At 49.8% G+C, this 11,559-nt stretch overlaps 1 protein-coding gene across 1 annotated transcript; it reads left to right on the top strand.

The window, feature by feature from the left end:
- Positions 1-168: 168 nt before the first annotated feature.
- Positions 169-11,306, top strand: LOC115121053 (prohibitin-2-like). The gene is made up of 10 exons (XM_029650075.2): positions 169-305; positions 1,241-1,373; positions 1,464-1,548; positions 1,679-1,758; positions 2,073-2,257; positions 4,209-4,338; positions 4,505-4,608; positions 8,787-8,864; positions 9,222-9,298; positions 10,454-11,306. The coding sequence occupies exons 1-10, from the start codon at positions 285-287 to the stop codon at positions 10,473-10,475; spliced, it is 915 nt and encodes a 304-aa protein (XP_029505935.1). The 5' UTR covers positions 169-284; the 3' UTR covers positions 10,476-11,306.
- The last annotated feature ends 253 nt before the right edge of the window (positions 11,307-11,559 follow it).

Below are 11,559 nucleotides of genomic sequence, written 5' to 3'. Positions count from 1 at the left end.
CTGCAACAGAATTAGTGGTTCATGCAAGATATTTTGTCTCCTAGGATCCCAAACTTGGCTAGTGTATGAGGCATGGGGCACCTGTATGCAAATTATAACTAAACATTCATGCATATATTTGACTAAGCCACTCAACACTTCAATAAATCCATGGGCAGACTAGCCTAGCCCACCACATGTCAGTTATATCATTTTAGCTGCAGTGAACTTCAAGTCCCAGATGCCTTTCGCCTGAATGAGTAAAGTTGTCTGTGACGACCTTGGATATCGACTGCACTGCAAGCATGGCGAATAAAGAGCCCAACGTGAGTATTTAAAATAGCTACCAACCATACTTACTATAGACAGGGAATAAATACTTGTTATAGTGTCAGCTTGTAGACGCTGTTTGTATTTCAGACACGTGTGTTATGTATTATGACTTACAGGCTATGCTTGAGAGGAGATGGAGATAACTAGCACAGGTTAGCTAATAACTAACGTTAGCCAGTTAACCATAACTAGCTAACTACGCTGGTAGTTAAGACTCATATCCTCCCTGCAATGCTTGACAACTAGCTATCAAATATAGCAAGTATATATATTTTTTAGATTCCATTTGGAAGCTAAGGTTTGCCGATGCCAATTTAGCTAAACAGTTCTCTAACCAGCTAGAAACAGGCCAGGTCTCACGTTGCATCAGATGCTAATAAGCTAGCTAACTTAAATGTATTTTGTTAATATTTGCTAGCTAGTTAAACATAGCTAGCTTCTTTCTGAAGTATGGGAAAATATTGGTATTTGGAATAACAGACGAGCCTAGCAGGCAGTTACCAAAATATAGTTAGTTAGCAGAACCAACAAATTCCAAGTCATTCATTCAATGTCAACACACATGCAAGTAATTTGCCTACCCGTTTCTACGTGGAATACATGGATTTAAGTGCTGCTTAAACGTTAACGTGACCAGTTTACATGCACATCCATTACTTATTGACCTGCACAATCCAGTTATGTTATAAATGTTCAAGAATATTCGAGGTGAATATGAATGGCAGGCATTGTCCTGGACACAAGTACCCCTCAAGGCCACCAGATGGGGGAGGGGTGTTAAATTGCTGGACCATCACAAGAAGCCCTCCAAATCGCTCAAATGTATTACTGGCCTAAATGAACAACTGTAGAGGAAGCCATGTAGTCATTTGTGGAGAAAGGGTCTCTGTCAGATGCTTAACATGACGTCCTTGTTCTGTCTTCCCAGCGCTTCCTGACACATCTGCGGGACCTGGCCGGTCGTATGTCTGGTGCGGGGGGCAAGGGAGCAGGGATAGGTCTCAAGCTGCTCATTGGTGCTGGAGCTTTGGCCTATGGCGTCAAAGAGGCTACATTCACGGGTATGCTTAACCTCTGGTAGTGGAATGGGTAACACTTATCACAATCATGAGTGCACCCCTCTAATGTTGTGTGAAATGGTTTGTTCCCAGTTGATGGTGGTCAGAGAGCGATCATCTTCAACAGAATTGGGGGGATGCAGATGGACACAGTGCTGGCTGAGGGACTGCACTTCAGGTACACTGTCGGACTCGGTCTCAGGGGTTTATCATGAAGCCAGGGTCGTCATGTTCGGTAGGCTCCAACTTGAAACAAAACTGAATTCACATGACCATATTGTAACTGAACAGTTGTTGTTCTTCTTCAGGTTACCATGGATCCAGTACCCAATCATCTATGACATCAGAGCCAGGCCCAGGAAGATCGCTTCACTAACTGGAAGTAAAGGTACATGATGGCAGAAATGGAGGGATGGACGCATGTAGACCAATACATTATGTCCAGCAGATCAGTAAAGATGTGATGTTTTAACCTTTTATTTAAATAGGCAAGTCAGTTAATTAAGAACATATTCTTATTTACAATGACGGCCGAAGCCGGATGACGCTGGGCCAAATGTGCGCCGTCTTATGGGACTCCTAATCACAGCCAATTGGGATACAGCCCTGTGACTCCTCTCTCTCCCGGTCTCTCTCTCCCGGTCTCTCTCTCCCGGTCTCTCTCTCCCGGTCTCTCTCCCTGTCTCTGTTTCCCTTGTGTAGATCTGCAGATGATAAACATTGGGCTGCGTGTGCTGTCTCGTCCCGTGGCCGCCAACCTGCCTGCCATGTACCAGCAGTTGGGGAAAGACTATGACGAGAGAGTACTACCCTCCATTGTCAACGAGGTGCTAAAGAGCGTGGTGGCCAAGTTCAATGCCTCACAGCTCATTACTCAGAGAGCACAGGTACGGCACAGGGACTCGTACACAGGTAGACTACAGTTCATCAGAGACCACAGGTAGACTACAGTTCATCAGAGACCACAGGTAGACTACAGTTCATCAGAGACCACAGGTAGACTACAGTTCATCAGAGACCACAGGTAGACTACAGTTCATCAGAGACCACAGGTAGACTACAGTTCATCAGAGACCACAGGTACTGCCACACAGGTAGACTACAGTTCATCAGAGACCACAGGTACTGCCACACAGGTAGACTACAGTTCATCAGAGACCACAGGTAGACTACAGTTCATCAGAGACCACAGGTAGACTACAGTTCATCAGAGACCACAGGTACTGCCACACAGGTAGACTACAGCTCATCTCAGAGACCACAGGTAGACTACAGTTCATCAGAGACCACAGGTAGACTACAGTTCATCAGAGACCACAGGTAGACTACAGTTCATCAGAGACCACAGGTAGACTACAGTTCATCAGAGACCACAGGTAGACTACAGTTCATCAGAGACCACAGGTACTGCCACACAGGTAGACTACAGCTCATCTCAGAGACCACAGGTAGACTACAGTTCATCAGAGACCACAGGTAGACTACAGTTCATCAGAGACCACAGGTAGACTACAGTTCATCAGAGACCACAGGTAGACTACAGTTCATCAGAGACCACAGGTAGACTACAGTTCATCAGAGACCACAGGTAGACTACAGTTCATCAGAGACCACAGGTACTGCCACACAGGTAGACTACAGTTCATCAGAGACCACAGGTAGACTACAGTTCATCAGAGACCACAGGTAGACTACAGTTCATCAGAGACCACAGGTAGACTACAGTTCATCTCAGAGACCACAGGTAGACTACAGTTCATCTCAGAGAGCACAGGTAGACTACAGTTCATCTCAGAGAGCACAGGTAGACTACAGTTCATCTCAGAGAGCACAGGTAGACTACAGTTCATCTCAGAGAGCACAGGTAGACTACAGTTCATCAGAGACCACAGGTACTGCCACACAGGTAGACTACAGTTCATCAGAGACCACAGGTAGACTACAGTTCATCAGAGACCACAGGTAGACTACAGTTCATCAGAGACCACAGGTAGACTACAGCTCATCTCAGAGACCACAGGTAGACTACAGCTCATCTCAGAGAGCGCAGGTAGACTACAGCTCATCTCAGAGAGCACAGGTAGACTACAGCTCATCTGAGAGCACAGGTAGACTACAGCTCATCTCAGAGAGCACAGGTAGACTACAGCTCATCTCAGAGAGCACAGGTAGACTACAGCTCATCTCAGAGAGCACAGGTAGACTACAGCTCATCTCAGAGAGCACAGGTAGACTACAGCTCATCTCAGAGAGCACAGGTAGACTACAGCTCATCTCAGAGAGCACAGGTAGACTACAGCTCATCTCAGAGAGCACAGGTAGACTACAGCTCATCTCAGAGAGCACAGGTAGACTACAGCTCATCTCAGAGAGCACAGGTAGATCATCAGAGAGCACAGGTAGACTACAGCTCATCTCAGAGAGCACAGGTAGACTACAGCTCATCTCAGAGAGCACAGGTAGACTACAGCTCATCTCAGAGAGCACAGGTAGGCTACAGCTCATCTCAGAGAGCACAGGTAGGCTACAGCTCATCTCAGAGAGCACAGGTAGGCTACAGTTCATCTCAGAGAGCACAGGTAGGCTACAGCTCATCTCAGAGAGCACAGGTAGGCTACAGTTCATCTCAGAGACCACAGGTACGCTACAGCTCATCTCAGAGATCACAGGTACTGTCACACAGGAGTGATGGATTATAGGGGACTAAGGTTGTGTACTTTGCCAGTCTGCTTAAAAAAAAAATGTACATGCATTAGATTGACACATGAACTCTTGCATATGTTTAGGCTTTCCCTGACGGTGTTTTATGAGTCTGGCGTGTTCCTGGGTCTACTGTAGGTGTCCTTGTTGATTCGCCGGGAGCTGTTTGAGAGAGCCAAAGACTTCAACATCATCCTGGACGATGTGGCCATCACAGAGCTGAGCTTCAGCAGGGAGTACACTGCTGCCGTAGAGGCCAAACAAGTTGGTACGTACCCATGGGGGGGGGGGGGATATATGGCTGTCTGTGGATGTGTACTTGCATGTGTTAGGTTGTCTGCATATGTGTGGGGGCGTTCTCAGTACGCTAATGTGTTCGTGTGTGTGTGAGAACATGCATTGGGTTTTAAAACACAGCCTATGTGTCTTTCCAGCCCAACAGGAGGCCCAGAGAGCCCAGTTCTACGTGGAGAAAGCCAAACAGGACCAGAGACACAAGATTATTCAGGCAGAGGGAGAGGCAGAGGCTGCCAAGATGGTAACACATTAACTTCACTACAACCTGCCAAGATGGTAACACATTAACTTCACCACAACCTGCCAAGATGGTAACACATTAACTTCACTACAACCTGCCAAGATGGTAACACATTAACTTCACCACAACCTGCCAAGATGATGACACATTAACTTCACTACAACCTGCCAAGATCGTGACACATTAACTTCACTACAACCTGCCAAGATCGTGACACATTAACTTCACCACAACCTGCCAAGATGGTAACATATTATCTTCACCACAACCTCTAGACAATCTGCTCCCTCTTCCTCACATGACTTCAAAACCAGATTATTCTGGTCTACAATTGTTTTTTTTATTGACTTAACGTGGTATATGAATTCCTTTTTTTCTTGTAAACTACGTCATCCAAACTACGTCACAACCCCCCTCATCAACTACATCACCCTGCCCAGACCCACCCCTCATCAACTACATCACCCTGCCCAGACCCACCTGCTCACCCCCTCATCAACTACATCACCCTGCCCAGACCCACCTGCTCACACCCCCTCATCAACTACATCACCCTGCCCAGACCCACCTGCTCACCCCCTCATCAACTACATCACCCTGCCAAGACCCACCTGCTCACACCCCCTCATCAACTACATCACCCTGCCCAGACCCACCTGCTCACACCCCCTCATCAACTACATCACCCTGCCAAGACCCACCTGCTCACACCCCCTCATCAACTACATCACCCTGCCCAGACCCACCTGCTCACACCCCCTCATCAACTACATCACCCTGCCCAGACCCACCTGCTCACCCCCTCATCAACTACATCACCCTGCCCAGACCCACCTGCCAACCCCCTCATCAACTACATCACCCTGCCCAGACCCACCTGCTCATCCCCCTCCTCAACTACATCACCCTGCCCAGACCCACCTGCCCAGACCCACCTGCTCACCCCCCCTCATCAACTACATCACCCTGCCCAGACCCACCTGCTCACACCCCCTCATCAACTACATCACCCTGCCCAGACCCACCTGCTCACCCCCTCCTCATCAACTACATCACCCTGCCCAGACCCACCTGCCCAGACCCACCTGCTCACCCCCCTCATCAACTACATCACCCTGCCCAGACCCACCTGCTCACACCCTGCCCAGACCCACCTGCTCACACCCCCTCATCAACTACATCACCCTGCCCAGACCCACCTGCTCACCCCCTCCATCAACTACATCACCCTGCCCAGACCCGCCTGCTCACACCCCCTCATCAACTACATCACCCTGCCCAGACCCACCTGCTCACCCCCCCTCCATCAACTACATCACCCTGCCCAGACCCACCTGCCAACCCCCTCATCAACTACATCACCCTGCCAAGACCCACCTGCTCACACCCCCTCATCAACTACATCACCCTGCCAAGACCCACCTGCTCACACCCCCTCATCAACTACATCACCCTGCCCAGACCCACCTGCTCACACCCCACCTCATCAACTACATCACCCTGCCCAGACCCGCCTGCTCACCCCCTCATCAACTACATCACCCTGCCCAGACCCACCTGCTCACCCCCTCATCAACTACATCACCCTGCCCAGACCCACCTGCTCACCCCCTCATCAACTACATCACCCTGCCCAGACCCGCCTGCTCACCCCCTCATCAACTACATCACCCTGCCCAGACCCGCCTGCTCACCCCCTCAACTACATCACCCTGCCCAGACCCACCTGCTCACCCCCCTCATCAACTACATCACCCTGCCCAGACCCACCTGCTCACCCCCTCATCAACTACATCACCCTGCCCAGACCCGCCTGCTCACCCCCTCATCAACTACATCACCCTGCCCAGACCCGCCTGCTCACCCCCCCTCATCAACTACATCACCCTGCCCAGACCCACCTGCTCACCCCCTCATCAACTACATCACCCTGCCCAGACCCACCTGCTCACCCCCTCATCAACTACATCACCCTGCCCAGACCCACCTGCTCACCCCCTCCATCAACTACATCACCCTGCCCAGACCCACATGCTCACCCACCCCTCATCAACTACATCACCCTGCCCAGACCCACCTGCTCACCCCCTCATCAACTACATCACCCTGCCCAGACCCGCCTGCTCACCCCCTCATCAACTACATCACCCTGCCCAGACCCACCTGCTCACCCCCCCTCCATCAACTACATCACCCTGCCCAGACCCACCTGCTCACCCCCTCATCAACTACATTACCCTGCCCAGGCCCACCTGCTCACCCCCTCCATCAACTACATCACCCTGCCCAGACCCACCTGCTCACCCCCTCCACCAACTACATCACCCTGCCCAGACCCACCTGCTCACCCCCTCCATCAACTACATCACCCCCTGCTCACCCCCTCCATCAACTACATCACCCTGCTCACACCCCCTCATCAACTACATCACCCTGCCCAGACCCACCTGCTCACCCCCCCTCCACCAACTACATCACCCTGCCCAGACCCGCCTGCTCACCTCCCCTCCATCAACTACATCACCCTGCCCAGACCCGCCTGCTCACCCCCCTCCCCTCCATCAACTACATCACCCTGCCCAGACCCACCTGCTCACACCCCCCCATCAACTACATCACCCTGCCCAGACCCACCTGCTCACACCCCCTCATCAACTACATCACCCTGCCCAGACCCACCTGCTCACACCCCTTCCATCAACTACATCACCCTGCCCAGACCCACCTGCTCACCCCCCTCATCAACTACATCACCCTGCCCAGACCCACCTGCTCACACCCCCTCCATCAACTACATCACCCTGCCCAGACCCACCTGCTCACCCCCCCATCAACTACATCACCCTGCCCAGACCCACCTGCTCACCCCCTCCATCAACTACATCACCCTGCCCAGACCCGCCTGCTCACCCCCTCATCAACTACATCACCCTGCCCAGACCCACCTGCTCACCCCCTCATCAACTACATCACCCTGCCCAGACCCACCTGCTCACCCCCTCATCAACTACATCACCCTGCCCAGACCCACCTGCTCACCCCCCTCCATCAACTACATCACCCTGCCCAGACCCACCTGCTCACCCCCTCATCAACTACATCACCCTGCCCAGACCCACCTGCTCACCCCCTCATCAACTACATCACCCTGCCCAGACCCACCTGCTCACCTCCCCCTCATCAACTACATTACCCTGCCCAGGCCCACCTGCTCACCCCCTCCATCAACTGCATCACCCTGCCCAGACCCACCTGCTCACCCCCTCCATCAACTGCATCACCCTGCCCAGACCCACCTGCTCACCCCCTCCATCAACTACATCACCCTGCCCAGACCCGCCTGCTCACCCCTCCATCAACTCCATCACCCTGCCCAGACCCGCCTGCTCACCCCCTCCATCAACTCCATCACCCTGCCCAGACCCACCTGCTCACACCCCCTCCATCAACTACATCACCCTGCCCAGACCCACCTGCTCACCCCCCCTCATCAACTACATCACCCTGCCCAGACCCACCTGCTCACACCCCCTCCATCAACTACATCACCCTGCCCAGACCCACCTGCTCACCCCCTCATCAACTACATCACCCTGCCCAGACCCACCTGCTCACACCCCCTCATCAACTACATCACCCTGCCCAGACCCACCTGCTCACCCCCCCTCCATCAACTACATCACCCTGCCCAGACCCACCTGCTCACCCCCACCCCTCATCAACTACATCACCCTGCCCAGACCCGCCTGCTCACCCCCCCATCAACTACATCACCCTGCCCAGACCCACCTGCCCACCCCCATCTCCAGACCCACCTGCTCACACCCCCATCTCCAGCGCCTGCATCAATCTCCGCCACATGACCTCAAACTGCACCATTTTGTGTCTCTGTCGCCCACAAACTTTCAACATTTAGATAATAAAGCATGTGACCTTTCCGTTGTGTTAACGATGGAGGATTGGTTGATTTCCACTTAAGTATACATGTTTTCCCAAGATGATGGACGAGAAAAGTATGGTCCAATCCAACGGGTCTCTCACTTCACCTTCATATGCCATGTCTTGAAAAATATGCAGACAGACGGATTTAAAAGTACATTTACATTGTAATACTTCTGACACGTGTGAATTTCATGAAGTATTCCTTCATTATGGCTCTTGTGTGTTTGGTGTTGTAGTTGGGACAAGCAGTGACGAAGAATCCTGGATACCTGAAGCTTCGACGAATCCGAGCTGCCCAGGCCATTGCTAAGACGGTGAGTTGTAATCGTGTCCTTGTTCCTGTATAAAGGAATTTGGAGATCAATGGAGTTATTGTCCTCATAACTACATTCATTCATTTAGGAGGAAATCGTTACTCAACTTTTGATCTTATTGTTCCAGTCAGAATGGGGTCATTCATTTTTAGCAGCCTGTTCTCGTTGTGGCTGTTTGGTTCTCGTTGCTATGGTAACCCACAGTGCAGTTAGCTGGTTATATCGCTATCTTCTGTTATTTTCTGAGGCAATATGACTGAAGGAGGGTTGTTTACCCTCGTACTATGAGCTGCTACAAAGACTAGCTCTGTGACGCTGTGTTTTTAACGGGGTGTTTTGTCTGTTATGTTGTCTCAGGTGGCAACGTCCCAGAACAAGGTGTACCTTTCTGCCGACAACCTGGTCCTCAACCTTCAAGACGACTCTTTTAACAAGTATGTTTCTCTTAGCTTCACTCTCGCAGCATCATGTCCTCGTCTGGCTTTTGTCCTTTCTTGCATGGCTCACCACTACCCAGATGGTTTGTTGTAGTTGCCTCAAACAGGGTTAGCTCTGACGTGAGTGTTCACATCCCCAGTTTGGCACACTGTGTCGTGCATTACAGGTGCTGGGGGAAATCAATGGCGATATTGGGGGGAAAATACATTCCTTCTCTATCACATTACCTGTGGGAAAAGTAGACATTCCTTCTCTATCACATTACCTGTGGGAAAAGTAGACATTCCTTCTCTATCACATTACCTGTGGGAAAAGTAGACATTCCTTCTCTATCACATTACCTGTGGGAAAAGTAGACATCCCTTCTCTATCACATTACCTGTGGGAAAAGTAGACATTCCCTAAAGTTGCTCTGGAGTGTTTTGTGAAGCGGCTCTATGCTAGCTCTAAGAGAACATGATTTTTAGCAAAACTATGACCGTTATGACTGCTCTTCTCACATTCCCTCCAGTGTGCATGTCGTGTCATTTTCCCAGCTTTGACCTATGACCATTAGGTACGTAAATGGAAGACGACAGGTTGAAAACAGGGAAGGACTATCCAACAAGAAACGCTAGTTTTCCTTACAAAACATGAGCATGTTTTGTTACGATGTGCGCTAATTGAACACAACCGTGGTCTTTGCTCTCCATCTCACTGCTTTGCCTGGTCACTGGAATGAGAATGGCTCTGGTCAGACGGTCTGTGCCACACTGAAGTAATTCTCCTCTTCTCTTAATGCTGCCAAGGATCTTTAGTGTCCGTGTGTAGCGGTTCACAGAAACGGAGACACAGGCCTGGTGCAAAAACGCCAGTCATTCAGAACTCATATACATCTTAAATTATTATACAGTTGACAATAATGGCAAGACGAACCATAATGAGATATATTCAGAAACACATCTGCAACCCTGTCCATCGTGTGTGTTTGATGACCTGTTTACTGGACTTAGTGTCTTGTCAAAGCCTTGAAGAAATGCTGAAATTGCTGTTATGTTTTCCCCTTGTGATTGCCTTATTGTGAATCCTCTTTTTGTTTTTTAGGAAAGGACTATAAAGAATACTATGTATCATTAACACGGGCAACCCCCCCCTCTCTGCTTCCGTTTCAGTCTATCACTGGGAAAGAAGTAGGCTTTTGAGAGGCCTCTAGCATTCCACCAGTCTGAGGCTACATCTACTGCTCTCTGTCCACCTGCCTGTTAATCTGATTGTAACCAGGTGGTTTACCATCTCTCTGAAGAAGACTCTGTACAGTAAACCTCTGGGACTAGTGGTCTGACATGGCTCTAGGTGCAGATGGAACCTGCAGGGATGATGTCATAATGGGATTTGGAATCAATAGTGTTTTGTGGAATCAAACCAAATGGCACTGGCCTATAACAACATAATCAGGTGCTTCGTTAACAATAAGCTGTGTAGATGATGCTGTAGGAATCCTACTTGTTCTGTCTAATCCCTAGATGTGTTTGTGTACATGTGTTGAGAACAGCAGGACTAGGCTCTTGGGCTGCGTTTAGACAGCCAGCACAATTCTGATCTTTTTTTGAACTAATTGGTCTTTTGATTAATCAGATCAGCTCTGAAAAGGATCTGGTGTGATTGGTCAAAAGACCAATTGGTAGAGCAAATATCTGAATTGGGCTGCTGTTCTAAACTCAGCCTTGGTGTATCAAGTGTTTAATAATGACTTAAGTCCTCTTTGTTTTCTATGAAACTACTGCAGGGACCAGCTGCCCTCGTTGTGTTATATGACGGCCATGTTATTTGATACACGACCATATTATCTGATGCAGCTCTGCTGGGGAAAGGTACTACTCCTCGTGGCGAACAAGGGTCTGCCAAAATGATTCCATCCACTAGTTTGGAGCTGACAAAAAGGCTTTGCCCTTCTAAGTGTTAATACATTGTTCACTGTTGACGTGACTGAAAATAAACAGGGACAGAACGTTTTATTTCAATCTTTTTACGTGTTCGTGTATGTTTTTGTTTTGGGAAAAAAACACATTGTAAGTACTATTGTCCACATTCAGGGTTTTCTGAGAAATGAAATGATCCCACGACAGAAACAGACGTATTGGATAACAGTACGGCCTGTTGTACCTGGGAGATCTTTAGCTGTACATCTGCAGTGGCCTTTTAATGGAGTGAATGTGTTGCTGCCGTATCCTCCCCTTGGGAATCGAACATATAAATACTTGTTGATTAACATGTGCAC

The sequence above is a fragment of the Oncorhynchus nerka genome, linkage group LG24 (genome assembly GCF_034236695.1).
Source record: "Oncorhynchus nerka isolate Pitt River linkage group LG24, Oner_Uvic_2.0, whole genome shotgun sequence".
NCBI lineage: Eukaryota > Metazoa > Chordata > Actinopteri > Salmoniformes > Salmonidae > Oncorhynchus > Oncorhynchus nerka.
This window is presented reverse-complemented; position numbering and strand designations above follow the sequence as displayed.